General features: G+C 35.6%; 1 protein-coding gene across 1 annotated transcript in view; it reads left to right on the forward strand.

The window, feature by feature from the left end:
* Window positions 1–2,654: 2,654 nt before the first annotated feature.
* Window positions 2,655–27,094, forward strand: part of LOC106627553 (defective proboscis extension response 3) — a 106,043-nt gene continuing 81,603 nt past the window's right edge. Inside the window, exon 1 of the mRNA XM_036369286.2 lies at window positions 2,655–5,303. Within this exon, the coding sequence (XP_036225179.2) occupies window positions 3,740–5,303 (1,564 nt within the window). The 5' untranslated portion in view covers window positions 2,655–3,739. The remainder of the gene's footprint in view (window positions 5,304–27,094) is intronic.

Below are 27,094 nucleotides of genomic sequence, written 5' to 3' on the forward strand. Positions count from 1 at the left end.
CATGAATGCAACGCTGCACTGCCAACAATACACACAACAACAATAACAACAAATATAGTTGTGGCACAAAATTGTTAACGACAGTTATATGCTGTTATGCACACAAAAATTAATACAAGTGGCTCTCAACTAGCTTGTATCTAAACGGAATAGTCTTAAGCTGGATTTATTCTACTGCTTTTCGGACCACTGCCGATTATTTTTCGTACCACGCAATTGTGAGTTCGAAACGAAGAAGATTGTCTTCTCTTATGTCTTGACTTTTATCTGAGGTGGACGTTTGAAGTTGTTTCATATATGTAGAAAACGGCTTAATTAAATGGTTCTACTTTTTATAGTAGCTTTCAAATACTTTCCCAATTTCGATCCCGATAAAATTCCTTTTCTTCTCTTTATCGTCTCATCAGTTCCAAAGATCTAGTAGTTTTTCGATAAAATTTTAGCCATTCTTTCCCTACGAGGTTTCATGACAGGACGGCTCTACGGAGCATTATCTGCGTTAGTGTCTGTATGTTGATTGTGCATTTTGACTTGGCAATAGCAGGAAGTAATTTGAATTATGCACCATTTATACTTGCTACTAAGCAATTTTGTGATTTCGAGAAAAGTTTCACCATGAAAAGTAATTTTTGGCAAAGCGGATATGCAATTGAAATGAAAACGCTGGCTCGAAGTTTTCAAACTCACTAAATATCAAAAGGTTTGCAAAGCGTACGCCCGCCGAACGGAACGCGCACGTTGTTGGCAGTAAAATCTAAACTAGTTTAGCGCGAAGTCTTACAAGTCGATAAAGTGTGTGAATATAAACGAGCGAACTGGAAAAACTCGTTCCGAAGTGAGCTGATGCCATTTGACAGACACTAAATTAAAGCGAAGTTGCTTAAAAGTGGGTCAGGAAGTTAGGTATAGGTATTGTGAAAAAAAAATCTCATAAATTTCAAGAGTTTTTTAAACCAAAATATTATTAGGAAACCGTTTAGATTAGGTTTTATAGAGAATAAGTAAATTTACATGTATTTTGTAAATAAATATTATTTTATAAATCATATGAGAAGAACACTCTAGAGTGACCACTAATGTGAAATAATTTGTAAAATTTTATACGCATAAAAGAATGCTTGCCATACCTATATCGAGTGTACATATATTTGAGAATGTTCTCCGAAAATTTGAATGTATGAACTTCTTTTACACAATCTTCTTGAATCTAAGGCACCCAAAATTTTTCAAAAATAAACGCCGTTTATTAAATTGTTTTAAATTCTACACATTTTTACATTTACATATTTTTATTTTATTAAATAAAATACCTCTTCCAAAAAAAAAATCACAAAAATACGTTTTATCTGATTTGCCTTACATGGAATGTAGTGAATTGCGAGAATGAGGTTGCCACATTTTTTAAAGGAAATTTTTACTTTGCCCTGACTTTGCTAAATTTCTAAAGAAAATACATTTATTATAAATATATAATACTGAACAAAATTAATGCAGACACTGGTAGCCCCATTTTCCACTTATGCTAAAAAATATGTATAAAAACAAATTACGTAGTAATTATTTTTAGTAATATTTCATCGTAGATTGTTGGCATAAAGTATAATTTTTATTTTAGCTAAATCTTTTTTTCAGTGTTGCCACATATCTCTAAATGTATGTATATGTTTTTGAATATATGACATTTCCAAATATTAATGATAAATGTAAAATCGAACAAAAAATCATATTAGACTGTGTGGGGTTGCCATGTAGTTTATTTTTAACCCATTTAATTTGGTATAAATTTATTTCTTTATAAGATTGGCATTCAATATCTTTGAAATAGAAAGGAGGGTTTAAACTCGGGTGAAACTGACCAATATCTATCACAAATTGCATGATTTTGTGACTGCGAAATACATATATCGAGATATCTACCAACAGTCGGCTGGACAAACAAATATCGCAAAATCAATACATCTCGTTATGTTGAGTATCTAATTAAAGCAATAAAATAACTTTTCTTTTACTTTTCAAGTGTTATTCTAATAAAATCAATCCATTGCATCAATCCATTCATGTCAAGATTATAAGATATCTTCAAAGTCTTCTTCAGTTTAAAAAGCTTTAATTAATCACTAATTTTGTTTTCTTTTTTACTTTCAGGTGGAGGAACGGTGAATCCGTATTAACGTTAAGTCACACACGAAGAGCTTTCATATAAAAAACGGTAAAAGCAACAAATTTGCTGAAAGTGCGTCTTAAGCAGACAGCGAAGGTAAACATTAAAGAGAGAAGTGGACAAAGTGAAAAAGCGAGAGGTGTGAAAATTTAAGTTAAAGTTGTGAGCGGAGAACTATTTTAAAAAAAATTCTGTTATGAATATAAAAAATATAAATAAAACAATTAAAAAAATAGTATATGAGAAAATTAAAATATAAGAAACGTTGTAAAAAAGAATAACATAAAACAAAAATTAATAAAAAATAAAAGAAATACAAATATTAATAAAAAAAATATTTTTAATAAAATAATTTAAAAATATTCAATATAAAAAAAAAACCAAATTGTAAATAACAATTTCTATGAAAGGGTATAGAAAAAAATTTAAATAAATAGTGACAATACTACAAATTCCAAAACAAAATAATTTAGCTAAATATTTTGTAAAACCAAAAAAAAAAAAAAAAAATTGCTAAAAGCAAAGTTGCTGTAAAGTTTACACTTTTATAAGTTTCCACGTCCGTTTACTTATTTGCAACACTGTTAAAAGCATATTAAGACAAAAAGTGCAAGAAAACATACAAAAAGTTTAACGCTTACTCACTGACTAACTGATAAATACATGAAAGAAAACACACACCTACACATTGCATACAATACATAAAGCGCGGGGGCGTATACGTAACCTCAATACAGTGTAAATAAATGGAATAAGAGCACTGTGCAGCGAAGCGAAGTCAACTGCATGTAATGATATAAAGAATCAAGAGCAGTAAATAGAAGGAAAACAGCTAAAGAAAACTTAACAATAACAACAAAAACAACAATAAATAAAAAATGCAATAAAACTAGTGTGTGTGAGTAAATTATTGACGGCGGCAAAGTGTACGCAAGTGTGAAGTGAAGTGAGCGAAATTGAAGGGAAAGGGTAATGGAAAAGGAACACAATGGAATGCAACAAAAAATAAATTAAAGACAACTTGCAAAAAATTAAACTTAGAAAGTAAATAAAATACAAATAATAAAGTTTACGAGCAGCCGGCGGCAGCGAAAAGCTGCAAAGGCGGCGTAAAGTGAAAGCCAGAGCGGGAAGGAGAAGATAAAAATTAGTAATTGATAAACATTTGTTGTTCTAATGCAATGTGAAAGACGGTGAAAAGTTAAGTAAAGTGTGGACGTGATAGAATAAAAATAAAGAAAAAGTAAAATAAATAAATAAAAAAGCATAAGAAAAAATAAAAAAAAAACAAAAAAAAAAACTTGTGGCAACTATTTGCTAGAGAACACGTGGCGAGTGCAGCAAATGGCGCACAAGGGGCAGCAAATTAAATATCAATAGTGTTATTGTGGCATACAAAGCATTAGCGGAAGTAACTATAAGGTGTAATGTAGATGGTTGCGACTGCAAGAAAAACAGTGAGCCGGAAAGAAAGAAAAAATAAATAAAACACTAAAAAGAAATAAAAAGAAAGATAACGAACACACATATGCGCCACGGAAGGTGAAGAAGCCAGCATTTCAAATTACTATCCGTGCAATGTTGCTGCAGGCGGGGCCAGTCATGGTCCCAGTGACGCCAAACAGCGATAAAATGTGTTGTTGTAGCGAAAACAACAACCAACACCACCCTACCGAAGAAGGCTCAAAACGAAAACCCCATAATACTTGCACCACTTGCCACCAACTGCAGGCCAGCAGCATTAAAAAGAATGTATGTAGTACACATTTAGGCGCTATGCCAGGTGGTGATGCAAAACCCGCGTTAGTGCGACACTTACGGCTTTGGCAAGCGTGTCGTCGGCGCAGGCGGCGTAAAAAGGGTGGCGGAGAAATTAGAACTGCACACAAAAACAAAAACAATAACAACAACAGCATACAACGCTGTAATAAGCAAGCGAGGGTGGCACGAACACGACGTACAATGCATGCAACAACTACACGCGGTGCTATTGAAAAGCGAAAATTAAGAAAGCGCGTAATCAGTAGCATGGCTACAAGCAATTGCAGTGGCGCAGCGTTGGCAACGCGCTTGTTGTTTGCGGATTACAACGACAGCGGCATGTTGCAAGAGCGAAACAGTAATTGCCTGCGAGCAAGAACAACAACAACAACAGCTGCAGCGGCTGCTAGAGTGGCATTGGAAAGCCGTGCAAAGGAGCTGTTGGGTTTACGTAGTGCAAGAGCAGCAACAAAAACAACAACAACAACAGTAACAACAATAACGGGAACAAGGCCGTTGTCGAAATTGGAGAAATGTGAGCGCCCAATAAAAAATGCCACACTAGCAACAACGGCATCTGAACAACAGCCAACACCGTTAGCCTGCCTGCATCAACAGCAACAACTCGAAACTGGGTTTCAAGTTGACAGCGCAGGAATGTTGCGTGCCCGTAGCAGCGGCAAACCCGCTGGTGTATCGTTAGAACAACAGCTTATCACACGTGAGTTCCAAAATAAGCAGCTGCAGCAACAACAACAACACTGCCTTCAACTAACAACTGCTGCGGCACTACAGCAACCAGCTGCCAAAGTAAACTACTTGCAACATCGAAGTTGGCGAAATTTAATTGGATGTGTGGCAAGCACATGTCCAACAACAACAGCTACCATTATAAATACGATCACAGCAGCAGCAACAAACGTTATTGCAACAGCGCCAGCAACAACAGCAACAACGCCAAGTGCACCCAATTGCAACGCGCATTGTTCGGCTGTCTCAGTTGTGGACACAAAAATGTCAACTACTCGTACGCTGTCTGCCAAGCAAAACGATGCGAAATCAACAACAACAAAATTCGTGTGTGTTGAAATGAAAAATATATCAGCGCAGCAGCGACATGTTGTGCCGTGTATCATTGTGCGTAAATCCAAGTGTCGAAGTACTATCGCGTTGACAAGCGCATTAACAGTGATGGTGAAAACAGCAGCAGCAGCAGCAGTAATAATAGCAAAAAAAGCAATTCAACCGGCAAAATCTACAAAACGCGATAAACCAACACAAATAAAATTAGCTAGAAGCAGAGCAACAACAACAACTACAGCAATGTTATTTGGCAACATTTTCACAGTACTTGTCGGTTTGCTGACGCTACATGCTACTGGTGAGTGCAACACATACTTTACATACATATATGTATACATAATTTGTAAATAGATAAAATTATCTACCACAAATCATTCTTTATAAAATATATAGTTTTAGTTTTTAATGAAAAATTATTTTAAACTGTGGGAAGTTTAATTCAGAGCTTAATTTTTCCTACTAAGTTATGAATTTCGTGTAATGAAGATGCAAAAAAATTATCGATTTTAAATTGAGTAAAATTTTATCTGCCATATTTCAAAAACACTTTTTTTTCTTATTTTCATTACCAATATTACAACTAATTATTATTACATTATTATTATATTATTTTCTTTTAAATTTTAGATACACAAATTCATTGTTAAACAAAATTATTTGCCAAACTAAATTGCTTAAAGCTTGACGTAAAATTTTAAAACTTAATTTTTCCACTTTCGTTATTAAAGAGCAAACGATTTTTTTCGATAAGCAAAACTATCAAAATTTAAAATTTAAATTTCACAACTTTTTTTATTTTCATTATTGGTAGTACTAAAACGCTGTTTAAGTTTAGAAATAAAAAGACTATTCAAGAATTTGTCTACAAGAGGATTTTTCAAAATTCAAATTGATATTTTCTTAAAATCCGTTTTTCTCGAAACTGTCTTTTTCAAAACGATACCCATGATTTCTCAAGTTCTACTTGACCGATTTACCTAAAAGTTTCAGAGAGTCTTTGCCTATCTATGCCGAAAAAGTCAAAAGAAATGGTACAAAAATTATTCTTTATCAGGCAGCCGTCATTTTGAGAAAAATTTTTTGGCGGTGAAATTTATAGTCTCTATTTAATTGACTCAATTGAGCAATGTTTCTTTGGTTTGAAGGAAATAAGGGTGCCACTAGTTTGAAAGTAAAAGGCAATGATATGATAAAGAAAATGTATAAACTATTTAATATACATAGCTTTAGAAACCTAAATTCATTACAGTTTACCTAACAGCTTCTTAAGCTTTTACACATAAAACGCATCCTGAATAGCTAATAAAGTGTCTCCCCTCACCCTTATGTATTTGTCCTGCTTAATATAAATACTTTCACGAATAGTTCCGCTTCAATCGTCCAAAACACATATTTAGCGGCGCCAGGCCTGAGCTCAATATAATTTATTATGGCATGCATGGGATTTGCGGCCTGCGCGTAGCTGCGTGTTGCGGCGTGTTGCGTAGTGACTTCAATCTAGTGCCGCAAAAGCTCATAGGGTGAGGCAAACCAATGCTCAATACCATTTAATTTACAAAGACTGAAAATACACTAAATGTGCTACTGAAGTACTTGTGCTGGCAGGCTGTTCGGTACAACTAGCTGGTTAACCATCTACTTCTACTGTTGGCAATTCATCTGATAAATGATTTCGCAGAATTGTTGCGCCGAAGCTTACAATTTTAGGTAATTTTATAAAAGATGCGCCGTAATATAGATTAAAATGTTCGATTCGAATTTGCGTTGCCTACATTTAGGGTAAAAATATTTATGCTAGCATGGCGTTCAAGATGTAATAAGCGTGATAAACAATTAAAGCGTGAAACATATTGTAGTTCTGTGAAAGTCTAAGCATCTGTATTTCATATTTCTGTTGTTCACTTGTAACTATACATCATTAATTCTGTAATAATGAGTCTTACGTTTGGGTAAGATATCATGGATCTAACACTACCACATTTACATATTCGAAGACATATCTCTATCTATGTACATCTTTCTCCAGGTTTTTAGCTTCGACCTCATATATTTCTCTTCCTTTTTGTTCACTTCATGATTGATTTCGTATATGTTTGAAATATTATACTAGCATTTATACTATATTTCGTACATCGTAAGCATTTTATTATTTTTTGACTAATCTCCTATAACAAGTTTAAATCATCGAGACTTTTAAAGGGATTATCAATATTTACCACTCTGACACCTTTGTTTATTTTACTTTTTATTTATTTTTTGTTTTCGTTTGTTTAAATAAAAGTCAACTTGAACTTGACTCTGAACTTCACGAATTTCTCATGCTAAAATATATTTACTCCCCTCAATTCTCCTTTCCTTTCGCTGGTTAACCAACTGTCACACCTTCCATGCCACTTTGTGGATCTCTAGAGCCTTACATCAACGCCAGAGCGCACTTTTTTATTATTTGTAGTAAGAAAGTTTTACAAGCCGATTGCCACAAAGGATCTCACACCACCTGCTAGCAACACACAACCGAAGAAAAAACTTTTCAACCAACGCCCACTTCCCTTTCTCTGCAGTGCGCAGCTTCCTTTCAAGAGAAATATTATCCAACTTGATTGCGGCATCTTCCGCAGTTTATTTGTGGTTCGCCGCACACATGGCGTGCATATGTGGCTTCCTGTGTATATATGTGTGTGTGTGTGTGATTGAGTGTGTGCTTTGCAAGCGTTTTGTTTCATAAATAATTCATTAAGACTTTTCAATTGATTTATGTATGCACACGACAATGGCGTAGGGACAAAGTTTTCGCGCACATTCCGACTCTCCTTTATTCGCAAATTCTTATATTTCGCCTGCTATTCTGCGTTTTCTATAGTTCTTTACAACTTTTTTTTCGCATTTTGCGGGTGGCGATTGGAAAAAACCGTTGCATGATTTCTTTCCGCAAATTTACATGCCACCCAGAAAGTTTTAGTTTGTATGGATAATTTTTTCTACTTTTCTTTTTTATACCCATAAAACATGTGGCACAGAGTACAATTTTTGCTCAACTAACGGAATTTAGGTTATATATAAGGTGTAATAAGAAGATATTCATTATTTTTGTATTAAATGATAGGCTTTATTGAGCATATATAAAACGATCCGATTTAGATCAAATATACACCGTTTTGTTCGATAACTCCATAATACCACTCTCATAGAAACCCTCGTACCTATTGGTAAAAAACTGGTTCACTCGACTTTCATCAGCAAAATTATTCGCCAAAGACAGGAATAGCTATAATCACCTGGTGTCAGGTCTGCACCTACTTTAGTGCATAAGAACCTCCCAGCCAAGCTCCCGAAGCTACTAATGCGTCGATATCGATGTGTATGGCCTGGCGTTGTTGTGGTAGAACACAATTCCTCTCCTTTTGGCTAAAGCTTGCGGCTTCTGGGCAATTGCTTCCCTCAGACGCTCCAATGGTTGTCAGCACAGGTCGAAATTAGGAGTTTGGCCGTAGGCGAGCAGTTCATAGTAAACGATTACTTGATAATGCCACCAAAAATATCGCTAAACCTTCTTGACCGTCAATTTGGTTTTGGTCACCATTTGTGCCAGATCAAAAGTGATAAAAATCGGACTACAGCTTCTCATAGTCTGCATATAAGGTATTGCGGATTTCCCATAATATTTCAACCGCCATTCGCTTGATTTTTAATTTCGTCCGTACTCAACTCTTCCTTACTTTTTTGTTTATTCATTTTTAAGGAGTGTGTGGTCTGACCTTATGCGTGAAAAATTACATAAAAGTAGAACGTGTGCGAATTTTAGTGCGTGTAGCAATGTTGAACTCAGTGTGCAAAAAAATAACATATAATACTTCTTTAGCAGTAGGAAAATGTTAGGCAATCATCAGAAATGTCATTCCAACGAACGGGTATGATAAGTTAAGTGTGTGTTGCAAAGGTTTTTTTTCGCCGGCAGAAAACTCGAAAGTTGGAACAGATATTTAATTTAAGCTTTATCCACAACTGATATAACTTTGCTGTAAGCCTGCAAGGACTTGATAGCCGATCAAATAAAGAGAGGATGGTAAGAGAAAGAAGGAAGTAGGGTCTACTTCCAAAAATAAGAGAATAATTGAAATTATGAAAGATATGAGAAGGAAAAACAGAAAGTTTAGTGAGAGAATTGAATGTAGTTATGGTTGTAGAAAAAAATTTCGAAATAATCTAAAAAATTAGTTTTAAGAATGATTACAGAGTCTTTAAGTTCTATAAAAAATTTTAAGAGATTACTAAGATCATAAAATACTAAGAAAATAAAATAGGTTATCTCATATAACCACTTTTTCTATAAACTCAGTTCCACTCCTTAAGATCATGCTTAAAACCAGACAATTAGTATTAGAAGAAGCCATTCTTTGAATACTCTCTTCGGTAGTGAAATAGATTTTTCAAATCTCAGAAATGTTGTGAGTTTAAAATTGTTGAAGATTTCAAAACTTTAAAGCGTTTTCCCCACAGCTCACGGTTTCATAGTCGGTGCCACTCATAACTTCAAAACTACTGCACCGATCGCTTTGAACACTATTTCTGGAGAAACGCCGCAACCCGCTTTTTTTCCGAGGCATAAAAATGTGCCCTTTTTCACAGGAACTAACCCTTTTCCCCCCTTAAAGAATTAGCACGAATTTCTTCCATCCAAATATTTAAATAAGAGTTTTCAGTGCAGTTCTAAGTCAGAACATTTACCATGTGGCTTCAGCTCATACCGAAGGTGAAAGCTTCTACTGTCTCCATGTTTCTAATGGAATAAGTTTATGGCCTCCTGAAGGTTCAAGAATGGTGTTAAACCTGCCAAAGCTCCGTGGACTACAGTGACGTTATCGTCGCAGTTTAAAGAAGTGTACACTCTGAACCTCGAATTATCGCTGATATTCTTTCATCCTTTTTTTTCAAGCTCGAAGAAATTTTCTCTTATTCTCAAACTGCTGACATCGTTCCCGAACAGGTTCGTTGCGATTTAGTTTTGGCATGTGAAAATTTACTAGCATCCACCAATACTTTATGACCCTATATGTGAAAAACATATGCGCCTATTTTGATGTTTGAAATTGCTTTCTCGTTTGTCCGGCTCAATTGCTTTTGGACTAAACCACAAAATCGACAGCAACAATTGCTACTACTAAAAAACAATAACAACAACGGCAGAAAACAAACAAGAAAAAAGCAACAACAAAAACTTTGGACCTCACGCTGTGTTTTTACTGTTGTTGTAGATATGGCTTTGTGTCAAACCAACTCTTTTCCATCAAACTTTTTTTTTGTTCCTCGCTGTTATGCTCACCTATCATGCTAACACTGAATACCCGGCTGACTGACTGACTGACTGACCACGATTCACTGGCTGCCACAAACGTTGTGATTTGGTTTCGGCGTTTTTGTTTTCGCTCGAACTTTTGTGGGTTTGACTACACTTTTTACGGTCGTTGATTGCCAAAAATGTTCTAAATTAAAAATCAGTCAAGTTCGACTTTGTCCAATAAGGCATACACCTATAAACCTGCATACTATTCGATACATTGCTGAAAATATTTTGTGAAAGAGAGTTTAGTGTGAAATTGAAAATGGCGGATGGACGGGTGTGTTTCGTTAGCGCTTTGTTGCTAGCGATTGCAATTTTTAATTTTGACACCATCTTCGGCTTTGTGCACTTCGATTTGCAATTTTTTCACATTGTTGAACTTTATTGGTTAACAATTTTGCAGGTTTCAGAACTTTGTAAGAAAAATTAATTAAAATCATTGACTTTTTCAAGTTATTGAATTTGGAAAATAAATTTGTAAAGGTGTACAAGTTGAGGTGAAAAATGGAAAAAACTCAAGCAATTGGTGCAAATTAATTGGAAAGAACCGAATGCAAAGTTTAACGAATTAAAGAAAACAATGAAAAAATATCGAAGAAAAACTAAACTTCGCTCTTTTTTATCTAAGCTTTAGGTAGCTGTGTAGATCCAACGAGTACGCAGACCAAATTGAAGGTCGAGCGTAGCCATAAGGGGTTATATGCAGTTAGAAGACCGAAAAAAAGAAAATTTTCCAGAAGTTTTTCTGAGAAAACATTTAAATTTATTGAGCCATAAATTTATCCAAAATATTATATTATGGTGTCTTTTAACTACATTTTAAGTACTAGCAAAAATGTTTATTTGGGAAAGAGCTACAGCGGATATCCGAAAGCTCCTCTCAAAAAAGACGTTTTGCGGTAACCACTATATCTCTGAACTGGATCATCTGAAATTGAAAAACCAAACAGATTTCGTTAAAGTAATTAATCGAAGGAACAAGCAAAATAAAATTTTTTGACAAAATGGCGGTTTCAAAAAAAAAAAAATCGATTTTCCACCGAAATTTCAGTTTTAAATAGTTTATAAAAACAAAAATATTTATCGGAGAGAAAAAATCTTCGATTGATTACTAAAAAATATATTTAAGAAGCTCGTCTTAAAATTTGATTCTATTCGGTTTGGCCGTTTTCGAGTCATGTTGGTCACTGACTTTGAAAAGACCATTTTGAGAAAAACCCGTTTAAAGTTTGGAATGCATGGAATAAACCAAAATTTTATTAACTTGCATAGAATCGTCTATTCCAGGCCCATATAAGAGACCCTCCGCTGATTCGGCAGCTTCTAATAACTCGAGCTGATGTTATCTGCGAGCCATTCTTCCATCTCGGGTGCTCTCACGCGCTCTGCAATCGAAAATGTTCAGCGTTCAAGTAGTCGCTGCCGCTCCGCCCTTGTACTTCCAAGCACTCTGTAACGCCTTTGCAAATTTGCGTGTAACTTCGAAAATATTCACCGGAACGATATGAAATTTTCTGTGTGTATTCTTAGATATATGTACATTAAAAAAATTAAATAAAAGAACAAAATCGATTTTTTGAAAGTTCTAACTGTAGGTAACCCCATAATACGCACTATTTCAAAAAAGAGCTGGAGTTTCTTTAAATTAAGGTCGATATGTAAAGCGAGCAACTCATTAAAATGCAGAACATTAGGCGCGGATACGCCGACTTTTCTTCTTGAGTTTCCATTTGAATACTGCTTCTAAGGCTAGGCATCTACATAACTAGCTATATTTCTAGGAAATGTATGCGACCATATTTTTCTTTGACCTACTTTATTCGATAACTGAATATCAAATTAAGTTTTATTTTGCCAGTGTTGAAAAAAAAACTCGACAATATCTTTACTCTTCCCGCAAAAATGGACGTAAACAAGCAGAGCGTAAAATAATTATTTAATTACTGAGATAATACCAGTTATTGATTTTTTATTGTTGTCTGGTTGGGTGCATAGTTGTGTGTGATTTGCCTGACTTCACGCCCACACGAATGCGATTTTAATTCGAGCAAATTGGTGTCGCAACGAAAAAATTTTATATTCACAGCAATTTGTAATTACAAATGGAAAAAAAAGAAAAGAAAAAATAGGAAGGAGGTAAAAAAAACTAAAAAGAAATCGCGGAAACATCAACTGGTTATGGGCACAAAAAAATATTACAAAAAACAAAAACGGCATAATATTTTTGCCGTTAAGATTGGAATGAGTGCGTGTTTGCCACTCTTGTTGCCGCCGCCTTGAACCTATACAGGCGGCGTTGCACACACTGACAGCAGATGGCGCTGTGTTTTTATTAACCGGAAATTATGCGAAAAATGCTCTGCAGCGTGCAACAACAAAAATTACAATGCAATAACAGAATGCAAATGATGCAAACAAAAGCCGTTATGAGCTGGAGCTGGCTCATAAAATAAAAAGTATAAGTTGAGGTCGCAAGAAAAGGACAAAGTGTGAGAAGCAGAGAGGGCGGTAAAGAGAAGTTGTGCGCTTATAATGAGCATGACAGAGGGCGCGACTAAATAGTGGGCCATATAAAATACCCGCAGCTGTCGAACAATGCTGGCTAGCCAGGCAGCCACACATGCCACATCGGCCTCTACAGGCCATTAGCGCGCATCGGTCGCTAAAGGTCGGACGACGGGTCGACGGTATGCGTGAACAAAAGGACCGTAAACTTTGTACCAATGCATGAGGCCGCGCAGCACTTTGTGGCCCGCATGTGTGTGTGTGCGCGTGAGCGGTTGCCAGTTGGGACGACAATGACTCCGTTGTTTGCCTTTGCTGCAGCTGCATCCGACGTCGCGCACACGGCAAAGCGATTAAAAGCAACGAGCAACGGAAATAGCTGGAAATGCAAGCGGAAATGTTGCACAACAAATGATGATAGTTGGGGGGAATGAGGAACCAAGTATGACTCAAGTATGGGCTCCCAACAATTCCACAAGAAAGAGTACAAAATTTGTGGAGAACTAGCGGAATGTTGGTTAGAGGAGTGAAGCCACTGTAGTCGGACCTGTACTAAGCCATAAAGCCAGCAACAGTCACAGCGGCAGCCACATGAAAGTCCTGTTAGCCACGAGTCCCATAAAAGCCACGAAAGAAAGAAAGTGGCCGGCCAAGCGGGCGTCCAAAACGGCGGTAACAAAGCATCGAGTGAGCGTTGAATAAAGTTGTACAGGCGAACAGTGGAAAACAAGTAAATGTTTGACGAATGAGTGGAAAAATGTGCAAGACAAAGCAAAAATAAGTATATATATAATATATATGCATTCAACAGTAAAGCGGAAAACGCTCAAGCCAAGAGACACGACGTGGAAGTAAATTCTAGCGGAATACGGATGGCATACACAAATGGTTTGGTGAAGTAGTGAAGAGCATGCAATAGGATGCTTAAGATGCGGCAAAGACTGACAGCAAATGGTGTTGAATTCGTTGCACACTCCATTTCGCCACTACAAGAGAAAATGAAAGCGTGTAATTGTCTGAGGCAACGAGTTGCAAATTGTGCATTAGGGAATTGGGTCACTTGAAGTGATAAATAGTGCGGCGGTGCGTCTAGTAATGCGGAAGATAACTTCTTTTATTCTATATCTAATGGCAACAAATACATAGCTACATTGTAAAGACGCGTCTTAACGTGTTTATTATTGCGTTGATTTTGTTTTTTTTTTTGTTTTTTGTTGCTGTGGAAGTTAAATGCAAAGCGAGAAAGTAAGACTTGAAAACACATACACAAGTAGTTGCTGTCGGCTAGATGTCTACATATATAATATATTAAAGCAACGCAATAGCTGTCTTACAATTGCCGGTCTCCGACTGCCGTTTTATTTTTAAGGCTTCAATTTAGTATAGTAATTTAATTAATATTTGGCGAAGTTTCACGAACTTTCATTCTTTGAAATCTTTGCATATCGTAGAGAGTTCTAAAGTGTTTCTGTGCGCATTGATGCATGTATTTCTCTAGTAACAGGACCGGTCTGGTACCCATGTGGGAAGACTCGTAACTTTCGCCTGGTATCTATTGTTCTAGTCAGCACAGCACTTTCGTTTTGACTCTCCCGCTTTAGTAAAACTAAACTAAGCAGTTGAGGCAAATTGCCTCTCATTTCTTTAGTCGGTCAGGCTTAACAAATGTTTAAAAGACCTCTGCTCGAAGTAGTGTTTTCTTCCATTAAAAGAATTAAAGAACTAGGAAAATAACATCATTAAAATTTTCTCTGTGGCAGCCCTCGGTTATAGGTTTTGCAGAGTGTACTATTTGTAGACCAGTTTAATCGGTGCATGCAATATAAGTTCCAATTTGGATAGGAACTGCATTAATTTGAAACCATTGCTCTAGCCCTCAGCTTGAGCGGAGTATTTTCAAAAGGTTTCCTATGACACTCTCTATTTATGGGTAATGCCATTTTTTATGGACTCTTCGAGATCGTGCAAGCTCATGGCATTGGGAACTAGATTCAGCAAAATATAAATCTATCATGCTCTCTTCCATTTTATATGCCAAGTTGTACCTATCTCCGGTGAACTCTAGTGAGTTGTTTTGAAAACCGTCGACAAAAATTTACCAAATGCACTGTTTGAGTAGCAATCAATACAACTTCAACAGCTGTAGAGATAACGGGCCCAATATGTGGCATGAATTCTTCGGGTAAAGTGGACGCTTACTCTCTACTGTTTAAGTCTTCAATCTTGCGTACTCAGTGCATTAATTTTTGCTTGACTGTGTTTCGCTTAGTACAAGCTCCAGGCGTCTTCGAGATTAGGTCAACCGTTAGCTCGAGAACAACCTTTAACTACCGGATAACTGCACACAATTAAGCGAAGCTATAACTACAGCAACAACATTCTTATTTGAATATTTAAAAAAGCTTGTTTTGTATCCACCAAATTACAGTGCGAACTTGGCTTGTCTGCACGTATTATTTTCGTGGTGCCATCAGTAAGTCGCACCATCGCGTCCTACCAGCAAACAAGTAACTGTATAACCATGACAGCCATAAAGAGCTCAACTGCAGTCATTTTCACGATGCGTGGCCTTTGTGTTATTAATGTTGCATGCAATGTGCAATTGCCGTACAACATAATAAAGTTGTTGGCTTAAGCGCTGCAAACAGCAACTGCTGCAGCGGCAGCGGCGGTAGCAACGGTAATAATCAGCGAACTTAACAATGGCGGCAAAGCGTTCACAAGTCATGCAGCCAGACAACTTCTTCCGCAATCAAAAGGATGCTGCACGAACCCAGCTGACACACACATTTGTTAAATATTCGCACAACTTTTGTTTGTGAGCGTGTATGCATGTGTGAGAGAGAGAGAGGGAGATGTATGTCATACCGCAAGCTGGCCCCTCTGACAGTTTCTTCTTCGGCCATTTATTGCATCATTTTCTACGTTGACTTTAATGTCCTGTTACACACACATATCGACTTTTGTATATATATATATATCTATATATATGGTAAGTATATATATTTGTTCATGCAATTCACAGTTTACAACCTTATTGTCCTGGTCTGCCATTGTCGGTGACTTTCTCGCTGTCAACATTCGTTTTCGCTAGCAAAAAATGAACGAAGGAGCGTGCGGGTCGCGAGACGACGACAATGCGCGGCTGTAACCACAATTGTACACATTAAAATGCAAAAATTAGCACCCAAAAAAAGAAGGACCAACCACAAAAGAAAATAATAATATTAATAATAAACCACAAATACAAATGAATTAATTGACTTGCTGGTATGGGAACGTGTTGTTAGGGCCAACTTTTGCACGGCACAGCTTGTGCATCGGCATGGAAATATCGGAAAAGTAATTAGTTGGGAAATTTAAATAAATGCGGAAGTTTACATTGTAGTGGAATTTACAAGAAATTGTAAATTACTGCTTACAACCGCGACTCTGCAGAAGATGTTTACCTTTCAACACATCTTTTTCAGAAACCTCTTGACGATACAACCTATTAGAGATAAACGTGTTAGACGCGCCAAGCTTTTAAGGAAACCCTCAAATATAAACTTCACTTAGGTCTTTCTCAAAAGTACCTGTGAGAGTTAATCTTAGAAGGAATATCGCAAATATAGGTATCGCCAGATTCCGCTCAAAAACGAGTAGAAACAAGTCGGTCAACAAAACCACACTTCAGACGGATAATAGCTTCACAAAGCTTCACGGATTTTAGCATGCTTGCGACGGTATCGGGAATTTTCAGTTTTTTCTCTCACCAATCCCACAAAGAGAGTAATTAAGAGGCACATTCAATCGAGCCTTTGACCCCATTACTAGCGGAGTACTGTTAAGTTTAAGATTACTCACCGAAACCGCGTTCCCAAAGTCAAGTAGGACAAATCTTTCAAATGTAAATGTTGTCTACGGATTATTCAGATAATTATTCCGTTTTGGGCGTTGCCAGGTACTCTCACAAAGTAGAGTTCGAACTACAAATCTTTTGGAACCACACATCTTTTGGAATCTCAAAGAGTTCGTTTCCAGGTCTAGGCCGACAATATCATGTGCAATCAGGGTTTTCACTTGAATTCTCTTAATAATCAATTTGGCTGCAACTTATTTCTCCTACTTTTCTTTAGAAGTGACGGGCTCTGCTAATTCGAAGTTTCCTCATGCCGACCACTTTGGTATGGTAGTGAGAGGTATAAATTGCTTTAAGTTATGGTATTCAATAGACCATGGCTAACCTTCAAAGTCTGAGCGACGAGCTTTTCGTGATTGGGTCGGCTTAACACTCTCCATTTGTCACACAGTATAAAGAAGTCCTACTAAGCAATTAGCAGAGAATAAGCACTAATTTTAGATTAGAGATATAAATATACATATTTATATAATTGCTTCCGAAGTAGACAGACTATTTGTTGCAAGTCGCTTTAAGGCAGAAATTATAAAAATATGATGGGAAATTAAAATCGCGACCGACCAAGTGTCGACCAATGGAGTAGAGACCTTGTATAATTTCATTGAGTCTTCTTAGACGAACTTATATCCAAGGGAACGTACTCTTTAATATTCTTAGTAGAGATTTTCTTCTATTCATTGCTCTCTAGATACCTTCATTTAAGCTCTAAATTTATTGTTCCGAATTTAAGTATCCCCGTTTAAGCTGCCGCTTTTGCAATCAAATTAGACACAATTAAGACGTTGAACTTTGCTAATTGAACGCACCGAAGGATTGCACAAAGCTTCGTTAGTAACTTACACATACATGTATAAGACTTCATCTTTGTGTGCAGTATTGGCTCAATTAATTATTGACTGACTGTTGCCATTCACACACACGCACACTTATTCGCACATTAAAACATACCAACAAACACACAGTGTTGCTTAGGTAGGTTGTAGGCCAATTGTTCGAGATTGATTTATTGAAAACGAAGCACGAGTCGCCAACCACGCACTTTATACGCTTCGCTACTTTCTCGCTAAATTACTGCCAGTCACAACCTCACGCCCGTATTTTCTCCGTTGATGACCACCTTTGTAAGCGATAATTCATCTGTTACCGCTGTGCGAGCCTACAGGTCCTCTGCTACAATTTCTGCTTTTTGTTTTTTCTCTTCCTCATTTGCTTCATCTTGTCATGACAACAGTTTGGGGGCACTTAATGTGATTTACCGTTATATAGGTATAATTTACTACTGAATGCGTGTGTTGCAATTATACCAAATCCTTTGTATATTGCTTCTCTACTGCCTTAAGTTCCGTGTGCTTTTGCTCTGCTGCTTCTTCGAATTACTAAAACTTTATTAATTTGCATGAAAGTGGCTTAGACACACACACACACACATACATATATATTTTGTATGGTCGTTTTTATAAGTAGCAGCTATCTACCAATCATTTCAGTATATTGAATCAACTGAACGACAAGTTCGAGCCTCCGGCTTACAACTTAAGTCCAGCGCCGATGGTGTATCGCACGCCTACGGAAGTATATGTGTGTGTACTTGTGACGCAAGAAAAAATGTGTTGGAATTTTCTTAAGTTCAGTTAATTTGGGGTTTTATGTTAAGTATACTTTATGCCCGACCGGTACAAATGTGTTCCCAGCTGGAAGTTCGCTTAAATCTCATTAGAGTGGCGGAAAGCTTTTCGCTTCGCAGCTGTGACAAAACTGTTTTAGTTATTATTCACAATTAGTTACAAACTACGTACTTTTGGACTAGTTAGTGTTTTCCTATTACATTCTTATAACATATGTTCCGTAAAAATTATTCGTAATGACTTAATTATTTACAACTAATTACCAACTACTTGCTTATGGAGTAGTTAAATTTTACATTAGCATGTTATTCTACATTATTGTTAACTGTTCGCCATATATTATTTATTCGTAATAGCTTACTTAAGTAAATACCATGATATATACACTCCCATTTATAACTTAAGCCTAAACATAAACGCCGTGACGTACATACATGCTATGTAAGTATATACAAGTATGGTACATATTGTATTATGTATGCTTATGTAAAGAGAATTTGTCAGCAACTTATATAATTTGATTGACTCGCCGTCGGGCTGATTACTCGAAACTTGTGGTGCAGCATGCCACACCAATACCGACACACCGAACACTCTCAAATCTACATTTCTCTGTAACGCGCAACGCCGCGCACCACTGCACAAACAACGCCACCACCAATACTAACTCCGACAGCATTTATTGCTTTAAGGTAATTTTAATATTTCAACTGCGATCTCATTAAAACCAAAACCAGCTGTAGCAGCTTCAGCAGCTGGCAGCTTGTGGCAGCAAAGCCACAATTCAACCAACCGAGCTGAACAAACTAACCAAACGACTAACAATGGCGCCAAGGCGAATAACAGACGGTATAAAAAAAATGACGAGAACAACAAAAACCAATGCAATAACCAGCTTGTAGCTCGCACTTAAGCGTGTTGCTGCGTTACTGTTGCCACTATGTGCGCATAAGTGAATTATTAATTTGTGTGTTTATGTGTGCGTGTTGGTATATATACATAGGTATCGCAGTGTGCGTGTGCACCTAAGTTGACGTGTTTAGCGCATTGTTACTCTAAATTAACAAACACACACATAGACATATACACACATCCACATTTCACGTTAAGTAATTTGAAAATGTTAAGCTCACTTTCGCATTCTTCATTTTCATTTCTTAGTCAGCTGCAAGGCTATAAAGTCGCTCTCCCAAGCAGCTTAAGGGCGTACTTATGTCTGTACTTGCAAAATACACATACACACACATATATATATATATACATATATATATACATGCTTACATGCTTACATGTTTACTCTGCTAAACTACTTCGCTCTTCTCTTGTTTTTTCTGTGTTTTTGTTGTTTAAAGCTGCCAAAGTTTTCAGCGGCAAAGTTGTGTGCATATTATTTTTGTCATTTTCTTTGCTTGCTTGTCCAGCTAAACAGCGAGCGGAGAGTGTGTAGCGCATAAATATGCAGTTATTTCGAATTTTGATATTTTTCTTATATAAAAATGCCTTAAGTGCACTTCTCGTTCGTAAAGCTCTCACTTATATCTCAGTTTAAGTTGGTTACTCAGTTGGCGTTTATCTGAAGATTTTTGCAGATTTTCATACATTTCAAATTGCTACTTTCCCAATGTGTGGACTACAGCAGGCAAGTTTGTGCTTGTTCCAGTTTTATCCTCTTCAAGTTGTATACTTGCTCATAAATCGTAGATTATTTCAATTAATAACTTTACTACTGAAAAGTGGAACATTTCTAGATAAAAGTTGCGTAAGTGCCGCTAAGTGAATGCCGTGGGTGTAGTGAAAAGCTTGCCACGAGCAGAAGGTATAAATTTGCTGGATAATGATTGGTATTCCATTTATAGCGAGTGCTGAATGGAGGCTTTTAATTGCTTGGAAAATAAATATACAACAATAAGTGTTTTTATCACACTTAATTGAAAAATTTTATATAAAGGTTTTAATTAAACCGAGCAAAGAGAAATTCTTGAAATAAATTGTGAAAAACAGAAAAAATTACCCTTACGGTGGCTCAGATCGGACAAATATGATGTAAAACTGAATGTCTGCAGTGCTGGTCAAGTAAATTTGTAACTTCCAATGTATCGCTAAAGTCTTACTCTCTCATCATTATTTTTTCGATATCAAAAAAAAAGTATCGCAATTTAGTTCATTGGAGACTTATTATATGGATATTAACTATAATTTTGAGAGCCTCTTCGTGAGTAATCCTAGTAACTTCTTAATCAAACTAACAGCTATGATTAAGAAGCCGAATTTTATCCACACTCTGCTAGATGGCCCACCATATCAGCCAACTATCCAATGTCTGCTTGCATATGTGAATTTTAAATAAGCAGCCATATAAGTGCAGCTAAGTAGACATAAGAGCTTGGGCAGCTGTGCCAAAAAAACTTGACTAACAAGCACCGGAACTTTTCGCATCTGACTGCCTGCCAGCCATTCTTGCCTCGGCAATAATACAATGCACGTCTAAGCACATCGTTACAACAAATTCAAGATTCAAGAAAGCGGAAAAAGTTTGCTAAGCTCTTCAATGTTATGCTGAGCACTGAAATACATATGTATATAGATGGCAAATTGACTAGATTTCAACGGAATCTAGTCGAGTTTTTCCGTGTGCTTGAGTGTTTCTGCAAAAGTTGGCTCCAAATTTTAGTCTGTAGGAATAAATAGTAGCAGCGTAGTTTCCACTGACTTCTGTATTCAGATTTTAATTAATTAGTACTCTTGTGAAATTAGCGGATGATCTTGTTCTGACTCTGGCAGAGTGTGAAAATTTAATGGAGACAGCGAAGAAGTAATAAAAGTAGAGTAAAGTTAAAGCCAAGTTCCATATATAAAGTTGAAACTACTTTTCAAACTTGAGTACCATATACCTTTTGTGGAGTTTTTGGTTTCGTAGCTCTACTATGCTCTGATTCTTAGTTACGTAGCACTGTGATCAACCTAACTTAACTTCCTCGGACCTTTAAGACCTCTATAATATAATATGTAGTATTTTTATAATCTTAAACCTTTGAAGGAAACTTCGAATGAAAATATCTACAAAATATTCCAAGCATTACAACAAGAGCAGGGTAAAGAAGCTGCTTTTCATCTACTCGTATAAATAAGTTACTGTTGTCAAACATGTCTGTTTAAAGTAGCATACTCTCAATGCAATTTGAAAGACATTTTTAAAGCACTAAGGGCCGTCTTACGATGCTCTGATTGAGAGCTTCCAGATGGCCCATGCAAGGTCGACTAGTCATGACCTTAACACATTTCACTTTATTACAACAACAAGTTGTAATTCTTGTCAGAATAGAACCCGCTTTTGTAAAATAGATTAGTCAGTATTGGGTTCCATTTTAAATTTCATGTTTCCCAAACCGAAAAATTATTCGATCCATTGGCTAAACATGTAGAGAGATTCTTAGGTTGAAATAGTTAAGTTAAGGATGACTTATATTCAAGTTGTTTTTTTGAAAAATACAAGATTTTTTTGGCGTTCTGCAGAAATTCTAGTGTGGGTACTGGATTCAAAGAGAGAGAGAAAAAGTAAACTAGTCTCTCAGTTTTTGAGATACCAATCTAAAATTTTGCATACGTTCTTTTCTCCCCAAGAAGCTGCTCGCTGTGCCGATATCAGTTCACTGTATGTTAGCATATAGCTGCTATACGAACTGATCGATTACTATCAAGTTCTTGTATGGAAAACTTTTTTATTTGACTAGGTAGCTTATGATCGGCCGACGGTAGCATATATGCAGCTGCCATTCTAACTGACTGCTCGAATTCAGAATAAAGACCTTTTTCTGCGCTTTTGTTGTATAAAAATTGAACCAGTGCTGCCGAAGTTTACGTGTTTTTGTTTTATTTTATATTAGTTCTACCAACACTTGCTCTCCATTAGTTTCCACTTCGTTCTCCACGACTTACTCGTCTACGTAAGCGCCGCTTTAAGTGCAACAACATGTAATGTCTGTTTGGATTTGACGGTTTGCTTATTCGTTTGTAAGAGTTTGAGTATACTTGTAGAAAAAACACACTCGTTCACACAGTTGTATTGTCTGCCCAGTTCGACGCCATATGCATGTGTGTGATTGTTTAGTATAATACTTTGATGCCAACAGGCAGATTATCGTAAAAGCTAAAACTGCTGTTTGACTTGGATTTCAAACTGGACGCGCTGCTGTTATGCCGCCAAGGGCAGCGGAAGCTTGGGCCCTGAACGGGTGGTGTCTGCCTCAAGAGCACTAGCACTACTTATAATGCAATCTCCTTAGTATGTTTCTTTGCTTTTGTTCTTTGTTATGCACTAACACAAAGGCATTTATAAGCGTTTCAATAGAAAAAACAAATTTGCTCACACTTCCTATGGCGAGACAGTGAATGCATGTAAATATACACGTGTATGTAAGTATGTATATATATATGTGTGTGTGTGGCGATTGCCTGCATTTGTGTGCAAAAGTACTTTGGCAGTGCATTATTGCCGCAACATTGTTCGTACTTACCAAGGGATAATAGCCAATAGAACTATATGTAAGTAAATGCACACACACATACACTCACATATACAATGTCCAGACATGTGTCATGCAAACATTGCAGACATTCCATTTTTTCAATTCCTTCTAGAATTTCTCACAATATTTCAAATGTTAGGCATTTATTTAATTTTATTTGGAATTTCGGGGATATTTGAGTATTTTTCATGGAACAACTGCAATTGAACAATATTTAATTTTTCAATAAACAACTTTATTCAGTTATACAAATTTTTATGAAAATTTTCGTCCTTTGAATAACGCGCCGTAGCTGTGAATTCTTCAATATTTTAATCTTGAATTTTGTTATCAATTTGTTAGATTCTTTTCATAAGGTAGCTACTGTTCTCAAAAATGTATTCGTTAGAAATATTTCTCCAATCTGTTTAGTTTTATATGCATATCGGTTGAAATTAAAATTTCAAACAGATGAGTAAGTTACCCAATAAAATTTTTTCAGATGTTAGCCATTGTATGCCAAACTAACATTTCGAAACAGATGGCCACACTCGTCAAAAATAATTTTTGCTTGTATGCCGTTTCAAGTCCTAAGCTTAATACCTTAATTATAATTTTTCTTAGTTTTATTATTGGTTTTAATTTTTTAAATTATGCACAACCCTTCTCAAAAAGATTTCCGACAGAAATCTTTCTATAACTAATTTATTTCGCATTTCAGTGAATGTATTGTAAAATATCGAGTATTTGGAAAACTTAGATGGTTATCGCACTTGAATTGGTATGCAGACCTTTATGATGGCAGAAAATAAATTCTTATGTCTTATAAGTCGACACAGCGTCTTAAAGTCAATACAAAGTTGCTTAGGCGTTTTTTCATAGCACAATGGGATGTCTTAAAATGTGGTTCCCAGGTGCTTAGCTGTTTTTACCTCGTCTTCTTCCAAACAGCAATGACTACTTAGAAGCCCTATAATTATGAAAATGTTAGTTTTACTGACGACGAAGAACTCACTAAGCGTCTAGCGATCCATTTTCGTTCAAAAAGATCTTCCGACAGCGCAAGCACTGCTGGTAGCCTGAGCTCCTGCGAAGCCCAGCTATCACGTAGTAGCAGGCACAAGAAGAGCGGAGTTCCGATCCGTTCCCATTCTAGTATTGATAACCAGGTCGAAATTTTTGCAGTTATCTACGATTCCGGTGAGGCTTAACACCAATTCTAATCTAATCAAAACGTGACTCGGTATCATTGGTGGCATGAGTTGAGTTGATATATAGCTCCTGACAATATATTAATCCACCAAAAAAAAGTATTTGAATAAACAATTTTTAGCACGCAGCATCGCCTCTATTTTCAATTGTAATACTTTCGGTTTGATATAACCATATTTTAATATGCGGTGCAATTGACCTACTGGTGATTAAGCGGAAAGGATCAGAAAATTATTATTTGGAAGCCAATGTTTTATTTTCGATCCCATCCAAAAAGTGGAGTTATCTAATTAAATAAGTGAATATTTCTTGTAGAAGGGGGGCGAGGGCCTCAATAAACTCCTTAGTAATGTTGTTTAACGAGTGATACAGAGAATTTATTTCTAATCTAAACTCTGTGATTGTGAGTAGTGTTTAATGTTAAACTCTAAAGTTAGCAATAAACTCGAGTTTATGATGAAAAATGCCCGAACTATTATTAAATAAGAGAAAAATGCCTTTTTTTGCAACAAATATCTTGCTAATTCCTTCAATATGCGAGCTAATTAAGTTGCCTTTTACTTACTTAAAAAATAAATAAATTTAAGTTACATTGACTACTTTAACTCTGCTATAATGTGGAATCACTTTAAGTGCATCTATTGATTTACCGTTCGACTTTACTAGCAGTGAATTAATTTCCTCACCCCCCTTACAACAGTTCGTTTCTCTCGCTATTGATTTTGTATCGCTATTATATAATGTAAAACAAAAGCAAGAAATGCTTGTAAGTCTCCAGTGACAAAGCAATTCGGAAAATGATACTGATAATAATAATAAAAGCAGCATGAATGCAACAATAGAAAAAAGTATTAACAAAAAATAAAACAAAAAAGAGCAAACGCAAAACTTGCTTATGCATTCAGCTCAAGGATAACTTAGGTTGTGTGTAGTTAGTTGTGATTGTGCATATCGTTTACACATATTGTGAGTGCGCATATGAGCATTTACATATACCAAAGAGATGTGTTCTGGAATATTAAAGCAACTAAACACGCTAAGAGTGGATTAAAAATAGACGGAAAAGGACAATAGAAAAATATAAAAATGTAAAAGCTTTTGGTTATCAGAGACATTTGAGAAAAGAAATTGAATAATGACAGCGAGTGTGTAGCATATTTTATTTTACTTTTTTTTGAACAGCAAAAAGAAATTGGTAAATATTTTAAATTAATATTGAAATTTTTAAAATTAATTTTAATTACAATGTTTTTTTAATAAGTTTTAATTTTTTTAAATTTGTTTTAATATTTTTTTAAAAGTGTTTTTTTTCAATTTTTTTCTGTTCAATTTTACATATTTTCTAGTTTTTTATTTTTAAAATTTTTTTTCTTCTAGTTTTAATTTTTCCTATTGTTTGAAATGTTTTGCTTTTTAATTTTTTTGTTTTTTTATTTTTTTTATGTATTTTTTTTTAAATTAACAAAAAAAATTGTTTTAAATTTATGTATAAGTCTTTTTACATGTTTTTTTAGGTCTTACTTTTTTATAAATAATAATTTTTAAATTTTTTTTTATTTCGTATTTTTTTTTTAAATATTTAATAAATTGATTTTATTTTTTTTTATAATATATGGTTTAACTTTTTAATTTTTTGTTTTAGTTTTTGATTCCCTTTATATATTTATTAGTGATATATTGCTTTATTTTTTAACATACTTTATTTATTAATTATACATAACATTATATTTTATTCTTTTTAGATTTCTTTTCAAATTTTTAATAATTAAATTCTTTCTTGTATTAAATTTGGTTTTCATATATTTGTCACCTTCAATTTTCAAATTCTTTGCTTTATATTCTCTGCGCTGCGTTTGCTGCACCTAAATTTTCTTCATTACACCACCACCCAACAGCGCTCAGCATGGCGTATACGTAACATAAATGCGAACAATGAATGAATGCATTTGCGCACAGATGCATGGGGCCTTTCGTTGTTTTCCCCACACATACAAATATGCAAAAATCAAATGCAAATAAGAAAAATAAAAATTAAACAAAGTGCATGCACCCACCGTCCGTCCGTCCGTCCGTCCTCTTGGTCGTACATCCGCTCGTTCGACTCTTCTAACTAACTATTTACGAACAGATAAAAGTTTGAAAGTGAATTTTCCTATTGGCATTGTTGTAGTTGTTGCTATTAGTTCACTACAACTGCAGCAGCAGAGAGGCAGCATTAGTACACTTTACCTTGACGCCATACCCGAGAGATTCATAATCGCTAAAAGTTCAGAACAGCGGAACAGTTTACATTTCACATGGCAGCAGCGAGAAAAAATACAACAACAAAAAATAAAAAAAAAGTGCAAATAGAAAAAGCAAAAAGGTTCGCGCACAAATGGTTCAAGATCAGCGAAAGACGTTGAAAAAAGAAAAGTCAAAAGTGCGTTGTTTCAGCTGCCGTAAGCGAAATAAGCGGGTGGTGCTCGTATGAGCGTTGCTCTTTAGTTCCAGACGAGCTAACGAGTGTGTGTGTGGATGTACATATGTGTATGTTGGTTCGTAAAAAACGAAAGTCAGTCAAGTTGAAATTGACATTTGGGATGTCTACTTGGCAAGCTAACTTTTAACTTGCCATGGGTGCTCCACGGCTTATACACTTATAATATATAAGTTAGTATGTGTGTCAGTAAGTGCGCTAAGCGCTAGCTAATATTAAATCTTTGCGAGTCTACGAAGTTGAAAATTTAAAATTTTATTTTTTAGCGTGTGTTTGAAAGGTCGTTGTAAGAATTTATGTGAGTTTTATGAATCGATTGATATTAACATATGATTTTCTTGGGTGACAATTTGGGATACATTTGTGGATAAAAAAAGTGACTTGTGACTTGACATACTCGAGATTTTTACTCTTTTGTGTATTAATGAACGCGAGCGGAACGAAAATTTATTTAAAGGAAGTAATCAAGCGAGTTCAATGAAATATAATATTTTTAATGCTGGATTATAACAGGGAATTACGAG

This window comes from Bactrocera oleae, chromosome 3, assembly GCF_042242935.1.
Source record: "Bactrocera oleae isolate idBacOlea1 chromosome 3, idBacOlea1, whole genome shotgun sequence".
NCBI lineage: Eukaryota > Metazoa > Arthropoda > Insecta > Diptera > Tephritidae > Bactrocera > Bactrocera oleae.